Genomic DNA, 26390 nt, shown 5'->3' with positions numbered 1-26390 from the left:
GTGGAACTTGATGATCCTTGTGGGTCTCTTTCAACTCAGAATATTCTGTAATTTTGTAATTCTAGCACTTATTTGTATCACTGTTTTAAAGGTCAACTGACAGAGCATAATTTCTGACTCAGTATTTTTAAGTATGAAAATTTAGTTTCTTTGAATTTCAAAGCCAGCCTGTTGTTATGGGTGATGATGTCATGAAAACATTCTGACACATGATAAAAGCCAGAACAAGATAAGAGGCATTAAGCAACAAAGGCATTTTTAATTCCTTGTTCCTTACATGCATTGCCTACATGCATCACCCCGAGCGGTGACAGTACCAGGGCCTGTGTGTCTATTCATATGGGATGGGTTTCTGCAAATTCCTTGAGACAGTTTCTATAGCCGAAGAGGGGGCGATGGGGAGGGGAGGAAGAGGGGGCGGCCCCCAGGACAGGCTCCTCATCCTCTCCCGGTTCCCCCGGCTCGCGGGCATCCCCCGGCTCGTGTCTTCTGCGCTGCAGGGCGCGATGGGGTTCGTCTTGTCGAAGGCCATGAACGACAGCCTGAAAGGGCAGCAGGAGTTTATGCGGCTCCAGGTAAGAGCGAGGCCGGCGGCGGTGCGGGGGAAGCTGTCCCGCGGCTCCCTGCCTGCGCACGGCTGGACCGGCAGCTTCACCTGCTGCGCTTTGCTGTCCTCCGGGCTGAAAGGTGCTCCATTTAGGGACTCCACCAGTTCCTCTGTGCTTACCTTGTGCAGCAGGTTCAGCTGTGTAAAGCACCTGTTCTCTGTGTCAAAGGACTGCCTCAACAGCCTGCCTTAACGAATTGTAGAAGTGGAAACTCGTTAAAGTAGCCAGACTCTAAAAGCAGTTTTGGAAACCTACTTGGAAAAGTACATCTATGCTGGAGCTGAGCTGTCTTACTGAAGTGTAACACTGCAGTATTAAGAAACATGTATACGTTAAAGTGAAGTGGGTGTTTTGGGTTTGGGTTTTTTTTGTGGTTTTTTTTTTTTTTTTTTTTTTTTTAGAGAAAGTTATAATGGAACTGCTAAAACATGATCTTATACTTTTAAACTATATGAGTTAAATATGTTTCAACTCTCTCACTATTAAAAAAATCTTTGAAACAGTTCTTTCTTTAAGTTTAGTCAGGTAACAGCAGCTGAATTTTTCTGGAAACCTCAGACTAGGGCATGGGGATGTTTAATTCCATCTCATAAAATAAAAAAAAAAATAAGAGCAGAAAAAAAGGAAAACCAGTTTGATTAGGTTTCAGAAAGTTGTGCTGAACAGAGCTACAGCATAGCACTAGCTTTCTGATTTGTTGTTGAATATCTGGTAACTTACTCGTAATATTTGTATGCCAAGTGCTGGAATGCAGTCTGAAGAATTTAGCTGCAGTTTGTTCGTTTAGTTTTGCATTTAAATTGAACACAGGTAACATTTTTAGAATGTTTAAAGTAGTGATGGATGAACTTCCAATTTACTAAATTGCCAGTAGATGGCATATTCTAATTTATAAAGCAGTGTGCAGTAGTAGGTTTTGTAGGATCAAAGTAAACTCTGAAGGTGGCCTTGGAAATGTGTCTAAGAAGAAGAAAGATAGCATAAGGAAAGCCTATATAATAAAACAGTGGATAACTCTTATGTGTTCAAAGAAGAGCAACCTTTTGCATGACTTGTAGACATCATTTTCTGTCTGTGCTGTGTTACGTGTTTCTTAGATGCAACCACAAGTTTTGTGCACAATATTTTTTTTTCCTCCTGCAGAGAAATGATCCTCCCACCCCTAAGGGTTTTGGAAATCCAAAAAACAGAAAGGTTTTCAGTTTGAAAGATTGATAGTGAAATTACAGTGGAAGCTTGCTTCACAAACTGCTTCTCTGTTGGGTAAATAAAGTTGAGGAAAGAGCTTGAATTCAAGCTAACATTTGTAGAGGTAGCTGCAGACCTCGAATGCCAGTCTAGTCGAATGCCTTGGCTAGTACTAGCTCAAATGCTCAGGCATTTATAAAAAACAAACTTTGAAGGCAGTTACAAAAATGCCCTTTCAAAATTATATATGATTTTTTTGCAAGTTGTTCTTCAGGAACTTCCCCTTCACTGTATTTCTTCTTTTTGACAATGGTTATGGTGAGAATAGTATATTTCTTTCTAGCACTACAAACACCTGATCATATCTGATTCCTACTGGGTTTGCAGATGCACCTGCCATGTTAGAAAACCCCCATTATTTGAAAACACATTCAACGTGTACAGTTGAATCACATGTAAAAAACTCAGTGGGGGCAGGGAAGAGAACTAAATTTCATGTCATTAAGGGATAGAAGAATGTAGCCCTGCATCAAACTTGGGGAGAGTGTAGGGAAGAGGGAAGACTGCCATTTGTCTTTTCCATGTGTGACTAAAACCTGTGACATGGAGTTTACTACTGGACTTTCAAGATATTTGTAGACAATGATATAGCCTGATTTATTTGCTTTAGACAAAATTGTAACTAGAAATGCTTGGAGAAGTTAGGTCATGCTAGGACCAGAATGAAATAGCTAAACTTAAAGCATATATGTATTCTTACGGTGAAATACTGGGACTTGGATGCTATCAGTTCACCCATCTTAAGTGTGACAGTGCACAGAAATGAGCCACTTACTCTTCGGGTAGACCTGGAATGAAACACAGTAGGTGTTGGTGAGAGAGTCAGAACCTGTAAAGCTTCTGCTCCTTGCAGATGAACAAGTACCATACATTACTGTAAAGTGCTTGGAACAAGATTTTTGTGCTACTAATTTCTGTGTCAGAACACTTTTTTTTTTTTTAAAGAAAAAAAATCCCAAATAGGTGTATGTTCTCCTCTGAACAGAGAGAAAGTACAAAACTATTTAGTGACTGACTTACTTCATGTGGAAGATTGTAGGTTTGAAAGAGACAGTTGTAAAAATAAGAAGACACTAACATGATAGAAGTGGGTAAAGGCTCCTCCAAATCACAAACTTTGGTGCATCCTAAAGCTCAGTCAGTTTTAGAGTCGTTCCGATATGTGCTGGACAGCCAAACCAGCTAGACTACTTTAGCATAAGACAATATTAAAAGATGCTGTGCATGGGTTTTTTCTTTATGCCTTTCTTGGAATAACTCTGAAAAGGAGGGATTGTGGCCTTGTAAATTGTATCTTACTGCTTTTTGGAAGAGTAATAAAACCTCAACTGTTCGCCTTGATGTTGAAGAACTTGCCAATTGTTTGTATTGTCTTTGTGTGGCTCCAGAATAAAATACCAGTCTGTGTCAAGTGGAGACTGTTTGTGGTAGAAGTTTGTTGAGGCTTCATTTTTATCAGAAGCCTGCTCCTTAAAGTGTAGTTTGCAAAATTATTTTCAAACAATTTAATATCACAGATCTGCAGCTCAAGACTAGTATATGGCCTTGCAGAGTGCTTTTAGTGAGGCTGAATAAGCTAGAGTAGGTCTCTGCTCCAGACCACAGAGCAGTTATAGAAGATTTTTTTTAATGAGTTATCTGTGTCCTCTTAACGCAATTAAATTGCATATATGAGAATTGCATATATTTCTTTAGTCAGATTGCTATGTTCTGTACTTTCTGTTCTAGTGAGGCTTTTATTCCTAGTCCTTTTTTTTTTTTTTTTAACATCCCAAAGGTATACCTTAAGAAAGATATTGCAATAACTATTTATTAAGAAAGACATTTTAAGATGTACAAGGCAGGTTGGAAAAAGATGCATATCTGAAAGTGGCAAGTGAGAATGCAGAAATATTTGTAGCCAATTATGCTTTCCTCAATATGGATCAGAACTCTTTAAATATTTCTTATTAATATGTCTAGACAGTGACATTACTGTTAGAACCAGTTGTCAAGACAGGTTGCTTTTTAAACCCTGACAGGTTGCTTTTTAAATAAAAAATTGTCTGACTTCATGTACTGTGAAGATGTATTGAAGATACTTCCTAAAAACTGTATTGTGATGAGAGAGTCTTAAGTTTGGTTAGTGCATAATACAAGTATTTTGTCTTCAAATAATACTAAAAATACAAAAGCAATCTTGTAAACTCTGTGTAATGTTAGTTAGGATGATGAGAAGCAAAATCATGGTAGAAGATCACAGCACAGTACAGAACAAAATTTTAATTCTCTGCTAATTAATTTGATTCTAGGATTGCATCAAGCAGAACTTACTAAATTTGCATCTAAGAGTAGTATTTTTGCAGTGATGTGTAAAAGACATTCTAAGCACAATTTAAAAGGCTTTTAATTTAGGGGCCCCACATAGAAAAGCCTAAGTTCTCCCAGCAAATTTTAGCCAGATCTCCTAATACATACAGGGAAATCAAAAATGCTTTCTGTAGTTTTGAACAGAATCCCACCAAGTCAGTATTACGCCATTCCCTCCTGTGACACCCCACTCCACTCTGCGAGTTAGATTTTAGTTTATGTTCTGCTGTTATTTTTATAGAGGTAACACTGCTTTTGGCTCTAAAAAGTTGCTTTTCCTTTCTTTCTTCGGGAAACACTACTCAGGAGAAACTGATTAATATCCCAGTTTTCCTGTACATAGCATGTCTGCGCTAATTGAAAGGCAACAAGAGTTTAATTACATGAAGATATCTTGATGTGTATAGGAATAATACTGCATAGTAAGCAGTGGTTTCTAGTCCATACAACTAAAAAAATTAAGTCCTAGTAGCATTTAAAATCCTTTGAGATTGTTTTTAGGTATATCTCAGTGTATAAGTGTTCTATTACTTAATTAGAATATTTTTTTTCATTGTAACTCCACAAATAATTGGTGATACACTGAATCCGTTATTGCCTGACCTTTTTTACTTTTTATCATGTTAGCTTCGTCATTAATAATGAGATCTGAATTGAAGGCTACTTTGTAATTTGTTGTATCATTCTTTTCTCTATTTTGAGATTATAGATGGAAAGGCATGGGTGAAATGATTTGTTTTAATATCTTTATGTATAACAATCAGACCTAGGGTTTAAGTGCATCTCTTGATGTTGTCAAGCCATTGAAGTTTTCACCTAGACGCATTTCTGGGAAAACTTTACAAAAAAGGAGTGAGGAGAGAAGCACTGATTCAGAATCAGAGAAGGGACATGGAAGAGACAATTGTGCTGCATAAGGGCCTGCTTAGAGAAATGAAGTAAATAGGCTAGTAAATGGAGCACAAAGAATTCTCTAAGCTATTGCAGAGCAATTTACTCTGGTTTTGGGAAAAAAAAGCATCAAACCCCAGGAAATTAAAAACCTCTGTGTTTTCTCAAAATCAAAAAAATGAATCACATTGTGCCTTCCTAAAAAAAGGTTCCTACTACAGCAGCACAATATGAGCATTCTGCTGTTGCAGCAGATATTAAATAAAGAAGCCTAGAATGTATCTAGTCCTGGCAGAAGCTTTTATGAGACAGTGTGCTGGGTTTTTCTGCAGTGCTGATGGTTCTGGAGAAAGGAAGCCTGTACATGCTCAAGCACAGATGCACACAGCCTGAGAAACAAGCATGAAGAACAAGAGCAGTCTCTGGTCACAGTACTGCTACATGATGGGAGTAACTGAGATATGGTGGGACAGCTCATGCAACTTGAAATCTCTAACAGAGAGGTACTTTCTTCAGGAAAGACAGGAAGGAAAGACAAATAGTAGTGATGCCCATGATGAGAAAGTGTAGTTTGTGAGTTAAGGTCAAAGGAGAGTCAAAGGCATGCTGCAGGTTACCAATCAGAGTGACAAAATACACGAAGAAACAAGAAGTTACTCTTTTAAACAACTGAAGAAATTTTCTGGATTACTAACTGATTCTCATGAGACTGTAGTCTCCCTAAAATCTGCTGAAAGTGCCATAAATAGGAAGATGTAAACAACTAAATACATTTCTGCAAAATGTGAGGAATAACTGCTTGATACAGGTGTATGTACTAGATGGGCCATCCAAGGGCCATCATGCACAGCTGAATTTGTTATTTACGAATGAGGGGGGACTGTAATGTTACAGTCAGACTTGATTGTAGCAAGATGAGTTGCAGACCCTGGACATTGGGAGAGGGGATTTCATCTCGCTTGGGAAACTGGTAGGCAAGGTGCCATAGGAGCTTTGAAGGATAAAGCAGTTTAGGAAAGCTGACATGATTTAAGTGTCAGCTAAGTGTCCTTGGCCACAACACAGACTGAGAGCTGAAAAATGGGAGCAATTCTGTGGAGATGCAACACTGCAAGATAGCAACTAGGGCATAAGTCAGCAGTGTACCCTGACAGAAGAGAGAGTCAAAACGACAAATGAGGGCTTTTTAAGCTGTAGTGAAGCCAGTAGGTTGACAAAATTTTCTGGTGTCTTCTGTTCAGTGCTTTGTTAAATCCATTTAAATACTGCATCAACTTTTTGTCCCCCTTCTTCCCCAGTGCAAGAATAATGTAGGTGAAAAGGAGCAGCTTTTGCAGCAGACCACCAAGACGGCCAAGGGCTGGAGCACTTTTTGCAAGGAGGCCAAGCGAGCTGTGCTTACTTAACTTGGAATGAGATGCCTTCTGGGGAGCAGGATCTGAAGGGCAACCCCTCATCAACTGTGAGTAATCAAGAAAGTATAGCCAGAAAATGCGAGAGGAAATGGGTATACACTGAAACAGGATTTGGGGGGCAGTGCAGACTGAGTGTAAGGAGAAACTTTTCCCCTGCAAGGCCAATCCAGCAGTGGAGCAGAGGCTCAGTGATGCTTCCACCTTTGGATGTTTTCAAGACCTGGCAGGATAAAAGCCCTCAGCAGCCTGGTCTCCTGGTCTGATCACATAGCCGTCCTAAGTAAGACTGCTGAGGTTGAATCCAAGTTATTTTATGATTCTCTAACACCCACAGAAGCAGGCTGTGGCTCACTGTATTTTGTCGATCCTGTGAGGGAGGATTTTCTTACCTCTCTTTCTTCCCAGACTGAGCATTATGAGCAATTACTTCTTGATGTCTGCACTGGTACTGGGCACCACATGCTCAGCAGCAATCTATTGAAACAAGATGTGACTTGGTCTAACTTTTAACTGACAGCTATCAGACAGACTTTAGAAGTATGTTAAGGGATAATGGTACAGAAATAATATCACAAGGGATGGAGAAGGGAATTGGGAATTAAAGCCTCTGTGTGCCCTGCCTGTCAGAGTGCAAAAACAAAGCAAAATCTTGTTTGTGGGAGTAATTTACCTGAAAAAGAATGGTTCAATCTCAATTGTTCAATTGTTCAACAAAATTTGGAAGTTTTGTAATATATATTGCTGTATTAGCAGATACATTTCTCCTACAGTATATGTAGAATTATGTATCCAGCATTAGCACATACATAAGTCAGTTGAAATGAGAAATTTCAGTAAAATGTTATAACCATTATTTAAGCAAAACAAATTTAAAAAGTACTGCATTGATATTGCAGTAGGTCAGCTCTGCCAGTCTCTCAGGGTCGGACTGGAGGGTTGAAATTCTTGAGAAGTATAACTTTTAAGAATAAGTTACTCAGGAAGAGCCAAGAATCACTGAAAGTGCTGGAAACAAAAGAAACTAGTTAATGCTTAGGGCATGTCATTTTTTTATTGGTTTTTGGGGGTTACAGTCAGAGTGATTTGGAGGGGTTTTTGGTAGACTTTTGGGGTTTTTTTTCCTTCCCAGCAGGAGGATTTCTTACCATGCAAAAAGACAGTCTTCTCAGTGGGAAAGCATCATTGCTTTCAGGAGTCAAATGCAGTCCCCCAGACTAATATTTGATGGGAGCCACTAAACATGTAAGAAAATAAACATGCTAGAAAAATAATATACTTCTGACATATCTTCTATTTACCAGTAATAAAAGTGTTTTATTATAACCTGTCTACAGCATGAATCTCTGGATAGTCTCAATCCCAGTCTGCTGCCGTTCCTCCTCTCTCCCTATTTTATTATGTCAGACTCTAAAGTGCATTCTTTTCCCCAGGTAATACAGGAAACAGTCATAGATCTGCTTTCATAGCAGTTAGTCTTTGAGAGGTTTTTTTTTTTTTGTCTTTTCCCTGAAAATCCATGGCAATTTTTTCTTGTTTTTTAAAATATTTTCTTTCTTTTGGGGTCCCTAACATCATCTAGGTTTATTTTGAGTCATGATAAAACTACATTATCCTATTTTAATTAGGACCAGATGGTGGTATGGAAAATTCTCCATAGTTCTGCATCTCAGTGGATACTTTTATACTCCTTTCTTATACTACTTTCTTTTCTTTTCTTTTTTTTTTTCACTTCTCTTTCATGGTCTTCCCTCTCCATCCTCACCCTCCACCCCCCACCCCCGCTTTGTTTTAACAGCTTCCTTTGAAGTTTTGGCAGTGATGCAAATTAATAAAGCAAATGAAAACTAAAGGCATTTTCTTCCTCAGTTAGTTAAAATCGTGGAGTAAGTGGACAGATGGTATAAAACATTGAACATTGCTAGGAAAACTCATCCTCTGGTTCAGTAAGGCATAGTCTGCTTTTTAATAGATGTAAATTAAACATCATTTTCTTCTGTAAATGAAATTTTCTTTTGACACAGCACAGAAGTGCCAAATGTATTTATCACTTACAGAAAAAAAAAATCATATTTAGTTCATTCAAATTATAAATCATAAGATCTATACTTCTGAAAATGGCATTCAAGTATTCTGTGCTTTCATCTGTTCTTCAACTCTTGCCTGTGGAGAAACACGTATGCGTTGCACACTGTATGCATAAGCCATGTCACATGCATTCACGAATCAGCTTGAAGTGAAACTGCTAGTGAGTGTTTGCTATATCTGCAAATGGCACTAAAGCTCTCAGTTTTGTAAGAAAATTATTCAGGATATTATTTCATCATATATACTAATGTATGAATATTAGTATCATTAGAATGTAATTTAATGTTACAGAAGGTGTGTGACAGAACTATGGTTTTTTTTGGAGAAAAATATCAAAAACTCACTGAAACCGTAGATAAATGCGACTTAATATTGTATGTTTTCTTTCCTCTACACTGTCAGCTCTTGATTAGGGGCAGACCATAGCATGATTGCTTTACCTTCCTGCCAGGATTGTATTGCCTTAAGAGGTTTGCTTTGAATGGCAATAAATGAAAGTCACATGGAAGTTTTTTCTTCATGTTTAACAATTTGTCCTTAAATCTGAAATGAAAGTATAGAAGTACCCCATAGATGCTTATTAATTGACTATATTATAATTTTGACTAAATTATATCCCCTTTTTTTTCTGAAATAAAGATATAAAAACAATTTAAAAATATAGACATATTATAAAAGATGGAACAGGACTATATTTCAGTTTATATCCAGACACTCATGTGTATCTCAAGACAAGATGTTGTAACTTCAGTTATACAGCTGTTTATTACTGGTGTTTGCTTTTCACCTCAATGTCTTTTTGAAAATATACAAAGAAGTCGAAACATTTGTGTTTGCCCAGTAAGAAATAAGTTTGAACCTTTCTGCAGGAGTTTTAAGTTTGTTTCTTATTGGATTCTTATTGATAATCTAGGTAACCCTTTAAAGTTTTTTGAAGTTCTTACTTCTTAAGAAACTTTTAGTGAAGTTGCTATGGTAATATGTGACAGGATGTATAGTAAAAGAGGCAACTGAAGCATTTTGAAGGTATCTTCAAGTGAAAAATGAGATTTCACATTTAGCAGAGATAAGGTACAAGCAGTATTTGTATCTGCATATTTAAGAAGATAATGTTTCTGTACAAATGTACACCTTTCCTTAGGTTATTGGTTTTGTGATGTTTGAACTGAATCATGGATTCTACACATAGCACTTGGCTGGACGTCCTTGACTACAGATACTGAGAATTTTGTGAGTGAGAGATGAGGAAAACCTGATTTATTTATCAGACAGCTCATGGGTCTCCTCTGACCTCCTCTCCTCAGTTAGTTTTAAATTCCTTAGAATAAAAAATATATTAAGAATGTACAAATAATATTAAGATAGGTCACTAGAGGTTTTATTAGAAACTAGACACTGGACCACTGTCTTAAAAACAAATGCAAAGTGTTAATGTAAATTGCATGGAAAAAACCAAAAATTTTGAAAATCAAAAACATTAAAGTTTTTCTGATACCTTGTGGGCTCAGTCCTAGTACTCCATCTTAAACAGATACAAGGAATTCAGAGAATCATAGAATATGCTGAGTGAAAGGAAGCCATCAGGGTCATCATGACTAAGTCCTGGCCCTGCACCTCATAAGCCTATTGCTTGTTCTTGGCAGGGACTTATATCTTGCACATGTCCTGGTCCTTTATTCTGGGACTCTTTGTGAGTAATGAGCTATAAGTAGGAATGAAAAATAGAGTATGAGAAAGTATGAGTAAGGGCAGCGGGGGGATGACATCTCTTTCATTTAAAGAGGATTATATTTACAAATACAGTTTTGGGGTTCTATTGGTTTTTGGTTGTTTGTTTTTGGGTTTTTTTTTTCCTTAATAAATTCAATTAACTCATTACTCAGTCAAAATGCTATCAATTATTTATCAGTTGATCTTAAAATGAAGTGGTGCTTAAAATGCATACGTGTGTGATGTTTTGACTCTTGGCAGGAAAAATGGCTAATGTTAAAATGCCAGTGAGTTTCTGAACAAGAAAATTTTTTTCATGTTTCTTCTTTTTCATTGATAAAAAAGGAAAGTACTGACACAGTTTTCAGTAGTTCTTCCTGAGCCTAATAAAACTTTTTGTGATGACATTTTTTCATCTACAGATTTGTCACCTTATCTTTGTTAGTAAAAGAGCAACCATCTCTATGATTATACCCAAAAAATTTAATTTCTCTTAATGTCTCAGACACTGAGTCATTTTCTTCAGGGTCTTGTAAATCCCTAACCTTTTCCTCCCCAAAGTTTTCAGTGAAATTTAGTCAAAAGGACTTTCTTTTAGTTCTAGTAAAATGAAACCAATTGTTCCTGTTCTTTCTCGTGAAGTAAAATGTAAGCAAGTTTTGCCTTTCCAGATTACTACCATCTGTTTCCCTTTGGGGTGGGAAATAGCTAGATTTGTTTTGTATTGACAAGATACTAGTAGCGCTTACAACATCACTAATGCATTTGTCTTGAAGCCTTACATAAATTGTTTTGCCCCTTAGGTGATCTAGGCTTAATTCTGGGAAATAAATGCTCTCTGGTAACAATTCTATATCCTTATTAGTTTCTGCTCATCAAATGGAACAGAACAAGATAAATGATACCTGTACTGAGGAAGATTAGAACCATCTGTCTTGCAGGGAAAAAGCCAGTTTGGTTGGTATTAGCTGACAGATTGTGTACTCTGCCTGAACACTGTAAAGAAACAAATGAAGTGGTTAACAAAGAGCAGATTTTAATAGCTATTTCTAATATGTAATGACTACCAGCAAAAGATGCAAAACAAACTGGTTGCTGCACTAGTAGTGAGACAAATATGAATTAAATTTATTCAGTTGAATCAATTATACCAGCATTTTTGGGAGGGAATATCTGGGACGAGTACATATCATTGTGAATACAGCTTGCAAATTTTGTCTTGCTTGGAGGTGCACCTCCAGCTTACCTTTATATGTTTAGTCTCAATTTGTTGGAGGAATTTAACTGACTTCAAAGAAAAAATGCCTTCTGAAGCTGCTTCCTGTGACACAACAAATTTAGCATAGTTCCTTTCTTCTTAGTAGAGCAAACCTATCATTTCAGTTTTTTGTTAAATCCACTGAAGTAAAATTTAATCTTTTACTTGCTTTCTATGAAATACTATTTCCTGAATGTTAACTTGGTGGGGGGGAGGGGGGGGGCGAGCTCTTATTCAGTCAAATATTGAAATTACTTGATATTGTTACATTAATTCTTTATTTTATAAGTCTTGATCTATTTTACTATTCCTTCAACACTGATACCTGCTTTTTACATAACTGGCTATTCAATGACTTTGGTTTGTCTCTATGACGCTTGTATAAAGCTTCTGAGAATTCTGAACACTGGTAACAGTACCTTAAAACTTCACTTACTTTTCTTGATAAGATTATTAAATACAGGTGGTGGATGCCCTTCTGCACTCTCCTGCATGTTTGTTGCCTAAAAGCCACACCGAGGAAAAATAATAATGCTGGGTTACTGCCAAGAAATTTTACCTTCATGCTTTGCCCATTAGATTGAGTCTGTCCTTTGTGCAGCACAAAATCTCACACGGATTTAAGGGCTTTTGATAATATTTCTTCTTTATACAGAGTACAATTTCAGTACCTTATTGACAACAAAAGGAATATAAAAGATTTGGTGCTAATAACACCAAGGTCATGAGTTCGATCTGTGACCATTCAGTTAAGGGCTGGGACTCGATCCTGGTGGGTCCCCTCCAACTCAGAATATTTTGTGGTTCTGTGTGATTTTTTTCAGTGCAGTTTCTGTTCTGGCTTGTGGCTAATATTGTGAGACCCATTTCTTTTTCTGATAACTCTTTGCTTGTAAATAATTTGTAATCTGTCTTTGCGTGGGGAAGCTTTAAAAATTAAGTTTTCCTTTTAAAGTGCAGTTTCTTGCAGTGCTAATAATTTTAATTGGTCTGTGTACTTGATGTGAAAAATATCTGCAAACAAGCTTTGAAGCAGCAGGATAAAACATTTAGGTCTGATTTATTTTAACTGTTTGATCTAGAGGCCCATTTCCTGAGATATCTGTGGGCATGCTGGTCATAGAACCAAGCAGACACTGCATAATTATTTTAAGTTGCCATCTCTGTATTGCACTCTGATGGCTTACACTGGAGGCGTAGAGAGAGGTATCACTATTACATTTTTCATTTATTTTTTGCCAAAGAACCACTTGCAGCAGCTTCTTGTTTTACCTATTGATTAGAAAGAAGGATACCAAGGATAAGTCACCTGAGCTTTTAATCTTTCATCTGCCGATGAAATGCCACATGTAACTGTACTATCTGCACACTAGCTTTCATACATGTTTTGGAAGGGATTTGCAGATTTTTTTATGTGTGATTGTCTTTTTTTTTCAAACTTAAGCCTTATTTTTAATTACAGCTCTGAGTCCTCAGAAGTTAGAAGTTAGAACTTTTTAAAAGAATGCTTTCAGAGTGTCTGAACACTGAAAAACTGTACGTGAAAATAACCTATCATAGGCAGAGTAGCCATGGCGTATAACAGATGTGTTAACCTTCGACAAAACTGGAGAGCACTTTTACGTGAGTGTAAGGGTATCCCAAAAGTTTCTTCAAGTTTTAGTTTTCTTAGATTTATAAGTTTCAGAACTTAACTAGAGATGGTGTTTATTTATAAGAAGGTGTGTATTTATAGAGATGGGGTTTCAGAACTTAAGTAGAGATGGTGTTTATCTGATTATTTCTTATAAGGTAGTTAATACCTCTCCTGTCCAAATATCTGTTTACCAGGACATCAGTATAATTACATCTTAATGATAGTGACATGAAATGTGTTCTCCATAGGTTTACTGCCATGACTGCTCTCAAGCTAAGTGTTTGTTCAACCCAGTATTTTAGATAGGTTGGGTAAAAGAGCGTATCTCTCAGGAGAGCCATTAAGCATATTGGGTTGCGAATTGACTCGTTATTGAAGGGTGATTACTGTGTATTCCTCTGCATAGACACTTAGATTCACACAAAATACACCAATGAAATTATATTTAATACATGTGGGCAGTGAAGAAGAGAGCATTTTGCACTGGCTCTGCTTTTCATTTCTATTGAGTATTTGTAAACCACCTTCCATCCCATTTGGGGTTACAAAACCAAAGTACCATCCATTCCTTCTACAGCATCTGAACATTGAAGAGAGAAAACAAGGTAACAGTCTAAAGTATGAGAAATTTCTAGTCTAGTGAAGATGTGACTTGTAATCCAGAGAGGGGTTTTTTTTGCAAGTTTTCGAAGTCTATTAAATTATTTCAGATGAGAATTTTCTCCTACTGGATTTTAATCAATTAAATGATGGTATAAATGCTCTTTTGTGTGGTTTGACATCATTGTGGCAGTCTGAAGAATAATCAGTAGAAATGATAAGGATGGTTACCACTGACTAGTTTATTAGCATTATCAGTTTCACAGTAACTGACCTTTTCCCTCTGTGCCTCATTTCTCTTCATCTGTCATGATTCATTTTGTAGCATTGATTTCCTTTTACTCTAACAGTTTCTGTGTGACAGACTTCAAAATCCCAATCAACTCTTACAGTTGCTCATACAGTGTTGAGAAACTACTAGCTGTATTTAAAGAAAAAATGGGAAATTTATTTCTAATTGGGCCCTCTTGAGAGTGTTATAAAATTTAAAATGTCACTTGCTACTAGTACCCATTTATTTTGAAATACTATACTTAATTTTTAAAATTATGCAATCAATATTTTTTGCCAATATAGAAGTTGCTACTGTCCCTTTTTTATTATTATATTAACTGTGTCTATAAAATCATGGTCTGATTGTTACAGGATACAAGTAATTGAAAAGCATGCTTGCATGTGCACCCATGCTTCCACATTACAGCTTCATCTCTCTTGTGCTATGCACAGCAACCTGGCTAGGAAAATTACAGTATCCCTGTTACTTCTGTTCTAAAGCTACACTTCAGATCCTTTATCTGTAATTTTTAGTGCAAGTATAGTCACGTAAATCATTCCTATCGAAGTTTTTATGGCTATTTAGATGGGTCATTTATATACTTAAAATGAAGTAGAATTTGTTCTCTAAGATAATGGCACTTGGATGGTGAATGGTTGTTCACCTGCTATGTGTGATGTGCACCTGTGGCTTATTTTCTCAATAATCAGCTTCGCCCATCAGTAAGACTTTTCTAAATAAAATACAGCCCACCTCTGCTAAGTCTGAATGGCATACTTTTTTTGTCTTGTTACCTATAAAATTCTGTAAAATGTTTTGCAGTAAAAATGAATACCTACTGTTCTTAGTTCTTACTTCTGTTCTGCCATAATGAAAAAAGAAGTAATTTTTTAAATTATTGTAAAGTAAGTCCTAAGACAGTAGGACTTGTTGTTTTTCATAAAATCTGCATGTTAATAGATCAAATGTCTTCCACTATCCCAGTGTGACTGACATTTTCAATAGAACACATGCAGAGGAAAATAAGACACAATTACTAGGAAATTAACAGCTGAAAATGGGATATTGATTTGAACTGCAGTCGGACATGGTTTGGTTTTCTTTCATCTAATTTCGAGTCTTTTTTGTGGTAGACTCCTGATTCTTTTCTTATATACATATGTTTTCAAATCCTGTTGCCTTAAGGTCTTAAGGTAGTCACTTAAGGCATTGGTTTTTGCCTTAAGATCTGCCAAGATCTGGTTGTTAGCCAGTTTAAGACCAGCACGTCAGCATATCTTGGTCATTCAAAACTACGCAAGCTCCAGATAGTCATTTAAGATTGGCATGTTAAATGGATAAGCATAAGGATATTGCACATGAATTGTTTTAATTTTTAAAAGACTAGTTTAGAGGAGTTGCCTAAGTGCCCATGTAGGTGTTTCATTTTGACACTTAGAGCATTCAAAATTTATTTAAAGGTATATACTCTTTTACAGTCAAGCATTGCTTTTAAACCTATTTAACTGATCAGGTGTCAGGTCTGGACATGCTAAAGCAGTATTTGATTGCACAGGATAGGCAGGTGCCCTGCCTTTTTTCTGCTTTGTCAGAATATGCCAGAGAGGTGTTCCCTGCTGTGCTACACAGTGGCTACAGAGCTCCCTGAAAAGAGCTCAGGTGTAACCAAACTGTTTTTTCTACAATTATTCTGGTAAGTTCATGTAATGAAAGAGTATTTAGTAGGACAACTTTGGCCATAATTGCTGCTCAGTTTTTCCTTCTCCTTAAGGAGAGTTTGAAATCCAGTGGAGTCAACATGGAATTGCCCTGGAACACTTAGAATACTTAGAGTAAATCTCATCATTACTCAGATTCCTGTTATAATCCTAACAGCTACAGCATTGTAGTCTTTTGCTTTGCAAGATGAAACTATGACAAGTAACAAAACTGATCTTGGAAATGGAAAGCATGAATGAAGTTTTTTTTTTTTAATAAAGAAGTACAGAACAAGGGAACTTCTGGGATTTGAGAGATATAATCCTGGGTTTGGCAGAAAACCACATAGGTTCAAAGGTGTTTTGGAGCATGTATTCATGTATTGTTACTAAGTTTTCTCTGTATAAATTATGACGACATAAAAATTGCTTTACAAATCTCTGCATCAGTACTGTAGCTTACTTAGGCTCTCCAAACTCATCTCAGGGCTTTCTTGGTGCTACACTGTAAGTTTAGTGATAAAACTGGTCTTGTAAACTATTAATTGTAATATCATAAAACTTCAGTAATAGCAAGAATTAAATTATTATTTTAGCCAAATATCACTAGACCTGCTTTTTACTGCCTTTTGTGGATTAGTATTCCTGCGAAACCATTGTTTCTTGGCTGTCACATTTCACCGTGTACAAAGAGAATGTTCATCTCTAAGATTCATAATTCTAAAACTTCCCTCCAATACATTTTTCTTAAGAAATTAATTTAAATACAGTATTCTGTTTCATCTGGTTTAAATTTTACATCTACATAGAAGAAGTTTGCTCAAAGAAAAGGAATTACAGGCATTTTTCTATGCATTTCATTCCACCACTTGTTTTTTGATGGAGAAAGTTGAGGGTTGTTTCACTCAAGTGAAAGAAAAAAGATCTAGTTAGAAAAGAATATGAAAAATGTTTGATATGTTATCTGGCTGCTGTCTATAATATAGAAAACAAGTTGTTTTCAATTATCGTAGGTTATTTATATGAACTACTTGTAGATACACATGAAAGTACCCTTGGGCTTCTGGAATTTGATATTACAGTCTCCTGCAGCATGGTGTTTGTTTGACTTTATTGTTTGTGACTTATCTTTTTCTTTCAGCACTTGGGTTTTAAAGAGCTGTCAAAATATAACAAGTGTGAGAGGGTTTTTTGGGTTTTTTTTTGTGTGGGTGTGTATTTGTTTTTAAAGAAATCATGTTAGGATCCTTTAATTTACTTTTGTAAGTTTGAACTTACAGCCTTCTTTTAATGCCATACTTACTTCTCTCTAAACACTGTACATGTTAAACTGTCTGTTTTTCTTCTTCTCCATTGTTCCCTTTTAGCAAGACCTATATTTCATCAGCATATCCTTGTCCCACTTCCTTACCATGTGCTTCTTCAAATTGAAGCTCATTTAGGGTAATACCGTGCATCTTGGAAGCACAGACCCTTATCTGTGCTGACAGGCAAACAAAGGATCCCTTAATACTTTTCACATATGTGGAAACTACACCTATAATCACACCGGAGATGAAAATAAAGTCATTAAATGGATATTACATGTCATTATTTTATCTCACCGTGTCAGCCCTCAGCAATTTACCAGGCTTAGAATATTTGGGACCAAAATGGGTGTAATTAATGGGCAGTGCTCTTGTTTATTTTAGAATTTCCAACTGTCTTGTAGGTAACAAAATAAAATCTAATTATTTTGATATTTTATTAAGTGGTTTGTCAGCCATTATATAATTACTTTTTCTGAAAAAAAAAGAAAACCAAAACAAAGCAATCTGAAAATTATGGCTATCAGAAAGGTAAAGCCTGTTGATATTTTTTGTGAGGACAACAATTGCAATGAAAGTCTTGAGGAAAGAGAAACAGATGAAATAGTACTGTGAGACTATAGTGAATGTTGTTTTTCCTGCTGTGTACAATTATATGTAATTAGATCTGTCCTTTTTTCATTATGCTGTCTCAAAATTATTTCTACCTATGTAGGTACTGAATGAACTTGTAAATAAGATAGCAAGATCAACATAGTCTGAAGAAATAATTAGTAACAATTTAACAGAAATTGTTCTGTTCAGGCTAAATCAATAGTAATGGAGATGAATAAATGGGTGGACACCTTAAGTAATTACAAATCCTTTAAATTATTCTTGAATTAGAAAGCAGGAGAACAGGACATATTTAATTACTTTTAGAGATTCATTAGAAGAGAACTTTCTGAATTCAGTCTTTGTTCCTTCTTCCCTAGAATACACTCATTTAGGCAGCTGGTATTCTGTTTCCTGTACCTTGCTGAACCTCTCATACAACCTGGTTAGCTAGCCTAGACATACAAACCCAGGTATTCCATTTTTGCCCCACGAGTTATAAACATTGCTGTGAAGATTTATTGTTCTGTTAACTAACTTATCCATTTTGGTTTCAGACTGCTTATTTTTGGCACAATTATTATTTTTTCATCACTCTAAAAAGGAAATTTTTGTGTTCTGTATAGTTGAGAGGAACTTTTGAAATACTGAATTTACCTTACTTAATGAAAAAGTACCAATAGGTTTAGATGGGGGATGTAACTAAAAAAATTAATTCCAGTTGTCTGCTGTTTTATTCTTCTGTACCATAGAAAGTTCTTCTTGGATATGCGAATATATTGACTAGATTGTACTTTTTTACTGTTTTTAATTTTAGTTACAAAAGTATTTCCTTATGGACTTTTGATATGTATTCATTATCTATAAAAGATCTATTATCTTCACAGTGCTTTTCTATATTTGTAACTGTGGTGTTGCAGAAGATTTATTAGCTTTATGATGCATCATGAGGAAGAGGAAATCCTCAAAGGGCAAAGAGGTGTCAATATTGACTCTAAAATTATTACAACTAAATTAGAATTAGGCAGAATGAATTGGGAAAGCAGGTACTGTATGAATCAGCATGGAAATGCGAAGGTTGGAGAATCTTAATCTAGAGAGTCCTGCTGAGACTTGGGTCCCACTCAAAACCTAGCACTGCAGTTTTGATTGTCTGGACCTTGAGAAGCACAATTAGAAAAATTTTGCATAAAAGCATTTGCTAATTGACCTAAAGGGTTTTTTGGTAGAAATTATTACTGAAGAAGGCCATTCTCAATCAAAAGCCATGAAAGATTGCCTTCTTAGTTAGTGTTTTGGATTTACAGACCACTGAGAGATTGAGTCAATCTTTGAAATAAATGGATTACTTAATTTTGTTTAACCTGTCTCCCTTCTTTAGCTGGAAAGGCAACTGGCACTGCAGAACCTGATGGGAGAGAGACAAACAGCCATGCAGATTGCTTGGACACAAGAATTTCTCAAATATTTTGGGACATTTTTGGACACTTACTGCTGTAGTTTTAACAACTGGGTATGAAGTTTATTCCCTAACAGAAAATATAAGTATATTACATTATATATTTCTATTTTGCGAGTTCTTGTTTTTTGCAGGCAGTTATTTTTATCCAGTGCTTGCTCAGAGATTGATCAAATAACAAATGGACTCTGAATTCTGTCTGCTTTGAATGTGTTCTGGTTATGTCTGCAGGTTTATTTAAAAGCAGAGACATGAGCTGACAATAAAATGACAATAAAATATCTGAAGTACAAAAGGTCCAGTGCAAAATAAAAGTTGTGTGTGGAAGAGGAGAAAGTATTTAAAAGCCATGCTATTTTCTTGTCTGTACTGAGATTTAATGAACTGTTAGTGAGTAGCACTAACTAATTCTCCATCTGGATTTTTTCAATGCAGTGAACAAGTGGACATATTCTGAAGTCTACTCACTTACATTTGAATCAACTGACCCAAGGGAAAAAGAAACCTGGCTAATAAAGCTATATTGCATAGGGAAGAACTTGCCCTACAGTACTTTTAGTTGATAATGTTTTCTTGGGCTGTAACATGCTTAGAGGGAATTAGGAAATATTTGTGGGTTTGTGTATGTAGTGAAGGTTAAATGCACCTTATTCGTTATGGGTTCTCTGTAGCATTTGGAAATGAACACAGAATCTACATTGCTACATGTTGCAAGTGGCTGGGTATATGGCACTGCACATGCATGCTAAATGAGTTAGATCATCCCATATTTGTTAATATTTTCAAAAACCACTATTGCATTTTTAAAATGCTCTTGGGTTGAGAAAGAAGGCAACCAGAAGACAAATGTTCCTGAGGAAATAAAGATTTGCTCTTTGATTAGACATTTTTAGAAGGATACACAAGTCCCAGACAGTCATCAGCCTAAAGTAACAGTGCTGATGTGCTCAATATCCTAAATATTTTTTTCTTTTTTCTTGCACAGAGCAATAAAAAGGAAGAGCCCAACAATTTTACTGCCAATACTTCCCTTAAGCTTTGTATTTTCCTATCATTATGGTATGGGCTATGGGACACTCTTGCTAAGAATTAAAGGTATGTAAGTCTGTCCTGTTCTCACAGAGAACCAAGTTTCAGATAACCTGTTATGTTTTTTTAAATGGCTGGGAGAACTCTTGTAATAGATATTTGACCTTTTTTTTGACAGAAATATTATGTCTCATTTTTTTCCTTCTGTTGAAATCAGACATTTTGCTAGTCAAGGGTACCCACTATACTTTTATAACATTTCTTTTCAGTTAAGACTGTCATTTTCTGTTCTTGTTTCAAAATATTTGAATGCTAAGGTGATAAACACAGCTGATGTAAGAACTGGATATTTGGGAGAAATGACAGATGTAGTGATTTAGTTCTGTATTCCACTCTGCTGCTGTTTTTATGGGGAAAGGGTTAAGGATTACAATATAAAGGAATAGAGACATGAATCAGGGCCTTGCACCTTCATGACCAAACAGTCATCAGGTGATGATCTTCCTGCAGTGTCCTGATAAGACTGAACAAAGGTGAGTCCTGGAAAGTGGGGTCTAGCCTCATAGTTGTCTCTTGTCTATGCGATTAACTTATATACATTGTGTTGAAGTATACGGAGATGCATTTATGTTAACTCTGATTCCTAGTGAAGAAGACTGGCTCAGTGAGTGTTGACTATAAGTGAAAACAGTATCAGGCCATGGCTTGTCACCTTCACAAATTGACTTAGTTAACTAAGTCTAACTAATTGTCTTGTCTGCTACTGGCACAACCATATTGAAACAAAATAAAAATCTGTTTCAGCACTTAGTCTTTAGCCTCCTGATCTAACACTTAGGTTTCCTAACACTGTGTGCTTCATGGAAAATAGTGGTAGGTTAATTAGACAAAATCTGCTGTAGTTCCTGCTCCATGCAGGTGCAAATATATTTAGGTGATGCAGGATTGTATACCTGTGAACACTTCCCCAACAGCATTAAACAAGCTTCTCAGGATTTTAATATGAAGAGTCAGCTAAGCATAGGGAAGAAAGGGTAGTTCTCAGAAATCAAAGTGTTGAAAAGGAGATTAATACACACAGAGCAGAATTAGCACTTTGAATTTATGATTTATATGTAATGTGTTTACTGTGTACCATGTGGTCCTGTGTAGGTTGAAGAGGAGCAATGTGGTATCCTATTGCTTTCAAATATGAAAAGTCATCTTCAGCACTTCAGACCCATTAGGAGAACTTCAGCAGTATGCAAGGCTTGTGAAAATGTTTTGCAGAAAAGAAACTGTAGAACCAAACAGAAAATAAAATTGAATATGCCAAACTAACTCTGTCTTTTCCAGATTTTTTTTTCTAAAAGAAATGTGGTAGATCCATTATAAACTCATGAAAGCATTTGATGGGGTATTGCCTAAAGATTAAGTTAGCATGAAACACATGGAAATTAGTAGACAGGTAAACATAGGAGTAAAGAAATTACATCAAATTTTGTGCTTGAAAAGGAGGATTAGGCTTCACCAGGGTTATTAACAATATTTCTCAAGATTTGGTCTGGATCTTCATTTGCTTTATAGTTTAAATTATGAGTAGGTTATCCTAATCAAATCTTTGTGTGACAAACTTGATTAAGTTCATCAACAAGAAGAAATAAATTGTAGTGCAAGAAGAACTGATGGTCTGAAGAAATGAGAAAACAAAATAGGATTCAATTTGATAATGTTAGCAAGAAACTAGGGATTAATAGGGATTTCTACCACCAGAGTTCATCAGATGGAAATGGTAGAAAAAGGGAAAACATGAATGCTGATGATCACAGAATGAGTATAATCCAATAGTGTGATGAAATTGAGTTAAACAAAGTCTAGAAACATCAAATGTGGTTTCCTAGTTTCATGGTATGGTTGAGATTGGAAGGAATCTCTGAAGGTTATCTGGTCCAAGCCCCCTGCTCAGACAGGATCATCCATAGCCAGTTGCCCAGGAAAATGTCCAAAAGGCTTTTGAATATATCCAGGGATGCATATTTCACAACCTTAGTACAAATAGAGTATAGATGGGAAGGTGCAGGAAAATAATAACTCTTGTGGAAATTTACATGTAATTCAGATCACTTCTGGAAAGGGAATCTGCAATTATACTGAAGAGCTAAAACTACTAGGTAATGACAAGCTGCCTTAGAAGAGAAAAAAAAAAGTGATTAATTTGTTTAGCTTTGTAAAAAGACATGAGCGATTTGGGTCTACAGATCCTACTTACAAGATAGGATAAAGGAAAGTAAGAGAAGGAAATTAAACTAATTACCAATATCAGCACTAGATTAAAAGGAAGTGGAATAGCCTGGATGAATCTGGTCTGGAAATCAGGTTCAGGAGTTCAATTTCATTTTATGATTAAAATTACGTAGTTGAAGAGAAGGTTTTATGACACAATAGACCTGCAGCCACAATGCTTATTCACAATACTCAACAGATCCCCATGTTCACTCCCATACCTTTGCAACCATTTCTCTGCTTGTGTGTCTATTCTGTTGGAGCATGCCACGCTTAATCTCTCTGGTGTAATAATGAATGTATGCACCATTCCCTTTACTGTTTTTTCTTTAACTGGTCTCTTTCTTCCAGAGTATACCTATCTTCAACCTCATAGCCAATTCCCTCTCCTAAGATAATATGCAATTATTTCTGTGCTGCATGGTGAACCTTGTATCTGAACTAACTTGATCACATAACTTCTGCATCTGCTGCCTTTCCTCCTTTGGCATCATTTTATACCCCTGAAAGTTTTCATTGTTTCTCTTTCATTAGGCATTTTGTTTCTGATCTTGCTTACAGTTTATTTTTTCTTCTGTCTCTAGCCTATTTGACCAAAAATTATCTCATTATTTTAGTATTCTTCCACACTGAAATATTGGAAGGGTATTTTTTCCTGCTTTAAAACTTGGGTTAATTAAAACCCCAAACTGAAGACACAGGAGGAAATACCTGGTTTGAGTTCTGTTTGTGCTGTTGGAAAGCCCTAAGTTTCCAGGTCTGTGTATCAGGACCTAATCTTTTGGGTATGTCAGGGTTACAGAACAGCTGTCAAACTATCTTTTCTAAACCTCTGAGGACACAAAGAACCAACCTGCTGTCTGTGTTCTTGGCCTCACTGTTTTGCTTTTCTTCCTAGTCCAGGCACACACTGCTGGTGTTTTCCACACAAATTATTAGATGAGGGGATGGATTTTATGGCCAGCCTATAATTGCACAGAACTTCTCCACTAAGCAATGCAGCTCTGGCTACCATTTCTGAGATTTTCATAGCTGAGTCCTTGTGTCCTGAGCAGTCAGTGGGTCAATGTTCTCTACTCCAGGTGAGGGACAGGCACAGAGAGTTGTCCATCTACATCTCTGTCCCCAAGATCTCTTGCTGTTTCATTATCAGATGCTATATGCAACTGACTGAAGTTGTGGGAGTGGTAACCAGTGTTGGTTATTAGTGGTGGTCCCAGGCACTGTAGTTCTATAAAAATTACAGCTGGAAGATGTCAGTGCTCAGACCTGTTTTATGGAGTGACTGTAATCCTGACTGCATTGCAATAGTCAGTGAGGCTGGTCACACATAAACAGTTTCAAACCATTGCTTTATGAACCATAAGGATCATAAAGCTGGGACTTTAGGCATAGATAAACAAGATTGTTGGCATTGTGCCAAATGGCATCAGCCAAAACAAATGCATTCTTTGCCTAATCTTCATCACTTCTTATATCACAATCAGACCACCACAACCTATGTATGATGTTCAGTCTGTATCTTTGTTTTTTGGATTCTCTCTCCTAGATGTTTTCATTCCAGCCTTACCCAGAACATTCCGCACTCTACAACTTTTCCCTGCTATGCTTCATGTTTAGGTATCTATCTTAGCAAAGTCTTTTGTGAGCAATGGGCTTTGAACAATGCTTCTTCAAGTCCTGTGCTGCCCACATTCTGACACCTTTTAGGCTAGTCCTGAGGCACGAAGAAAGATTGTGCCCAAATATGGTACATCTGTGACACTGTGTACAAGTTTACTTGTTAAAGCTTATGTACACCTTCATGTGAATGTCTCATCCACTTTCTTCTCAGATTCCTAATTATCCCACCAGTCCAAAATTCCTTAGAGACAACTTTGCTGCTGTATTGACATCAGCTTATTTATAAAATACATAGCTATGACTTGCTGTTTTGCTAATTTGGTCCAAACAAGAATGGCTAAATCAGTTTCTTTTTTTCCCTTCATTGCTTTCTAGCAGTAAGACTGAGGAAATTTACGGGTTTTTTTTCCCTTTTCTTTGTCTTTTTTTTTTTCCTTTTTTTCCCTTTTTTTAAGGTGAAGCAGAGAACATACTTGATGCACAGGGCACTTTGCTGGAATTGCCTAAAGGACCTCTCACTTTTAAAGATTTGTAGAAAATCACAATGTCTCAGAGCAATTTCTTCATAGAAAAATAGGAAGATGGTATTAAAGCTACATATCTGAAATGTGATTATAATACTGCATTTTAACATAATTAAATAATTTTAAAATTTATAAGATTATAAGATAAGATTATTATGAGCTGTTACAAAATCAAAATGTAATGGATTTTTAAAAATTAGTGCTTTCTAAAGCAATTGGTTTCATATTATATGTATCTCTTAAAAATAATAATTTTTCTGTAGTATATTTTTCTTGTTTATAATGAAATAATGAATTTGCATTGTCTGTTCAGAGTCTGAAAATAACTTTCACCTGTAGTAAAAAAGTCTGGTACTGACCAAACTCAGTATAACCAATAAAGATATGGTAATTGGTAGTTATAAGTTTGTATAAATCTATAAAATATTAATTGTATTAGTAATTAAATTGTATAAAATATATAAATAATTATATATCATTTTCTAATATATTTCAGGATACTGAGCTCAATTTGAAGTCAGGAGCAGGCAGTCAATTTCTTTGAAAAACAAGACACTTTTTATTTGCTGCTCTTTAGCAAAGAACTCACCATCTCTGCTTCAAGTTCTGGAATAAACAGCTTTTATCAGAAGTAGGTTCAGAAGTAAACACATAACTTGCTAACTGTTGGTTTACTCTTAGGGACAACTGTGTTAAAGGATGAGTAGAGATAGCTTCTGAAAAAGAGGAAAGAAATTATGTAGCTATTTCCTGAATCTTTTTCATGCTTGTTCGACATTCCGAAACTCAGGATAATTTGTTTTTTGATAATTGAAATCAGAGTTTCCCTACTAAGATGAATATTAACTTAGGCTAACAGCAAGCAAAATTATTAATGTATGTTTTTGTAATGAGTAGATCCAAGTGGCCTTACAAGTACTGAAAAACTGAGGGATTTTTTTGTATGCCTTTACTCTAACATGGTAAATTCCGAGAATATAATTTTAGTATACTTTAATGTTCTGTTGTCACACTTGGAAAAATTGTTTCTGCATTGGAAATATTGTTCAGAAACAGATTATTTTGTGTTTTGGATGGAAATTCTTCTAGCATTAATCCAATTGAGGAATGAAAAACAAATGCTCAAAAAACATCCAAAAATGAATTAAGCCAAAGTCTATACTGACAATTTGTTGATTTAAAAATTAAATTCCAGCTGGAGATAATGCCCCAAATATGATTTTGAAGACTACTTAACTAAACGGAGAATATTGCTACAACAAGACAGCCAAATATATAATGAAACAAAAGCTTCTCAATGCAGAAGAAATTAATAGCACAGTTTCCACAATTTGACTTCTGAAAGTGCATTAACTTCTGCATTCTGTAATTGGTTCTGTCCCCTGCATGTTAACAATGCATACAGTCTGTAAGTGATCTCAAATGTGGTGTGTTTTAATGGTCAGTGTAATAAAATGAACACAAGTACTACTCTTTCTTGTTTTGCTTTGAATTACAGAGCATTTGCTATGTTTTCTCCAAGTTCTGAAGTCCACCTTCTGTTAATTTTGAAGAATAATGGTATGTTTTGATATCTGTCATCTATTGATACTCTTTCTTATCTGTGTGCTTGTGACAGATTCCTGACTATGAAGTTTGATCAAAAGCTAGTGTTAAAGGGAGCAAAATCATGGTCCAGGTAGCAGTTTTAGGGGATAATAGGGTAGGTATATATTAATCCATACAAACTAAATTTGATTTTTTTTCTCCCAAAGTTTGAACTTGGATTAATAATGTTAGACTATTGCAAGACTCTACACAAAAGTGTGACAGAAATGGGGT

General features: G+C 35.9%; 1 protein-coding gene across 1 annotated transcript; it reads left to right on the top strand.

Annotated features, from left to right (window-relative positions):
* Nucleotides 1–506: 506 nt before the first annotated feature.
* On the top strand, nucleotides 507–24622 carry PLGRKT (plasminogen receptor with a C-terminal lysine). The gene is given in 5 exon segments (XM_041396999.1): nucleotides 507–575; nucleotides 19054–19149; nucleotides 19151–19185; nucleotides 20117–20226; nucleotides 24501–24622. Coding segments are annotated over 5 exon segments (432 nt in total).
* Nucleotides 24623–26390: the final 1768 nt, after the last annotated feature.

The sequence above is a fragment of the Onychostruthus taczanowskii genome, unplaced genomic scaffold (genome assembly GCF_017590055.1).
Source record: "Onychostruthus taczanowskii isolate IOZ18803 unplaced genomic scaffold, ASM1759005v1 scaffold133, whole genome shotgun sequence".
Classification (NCBI taxonomy): domain Eukaryota; kingdom Metazoa; phylum Chordata; class Aves; order Passeriformes; family Passeridae; genus Onychostruthus; species Onychostruthus taczanowskii.
The sequence above is the reverse complement of the archived record's forward strand: the minus strand, read 5'-3'. Positions and strand labels throughout refer to the sequence as shown.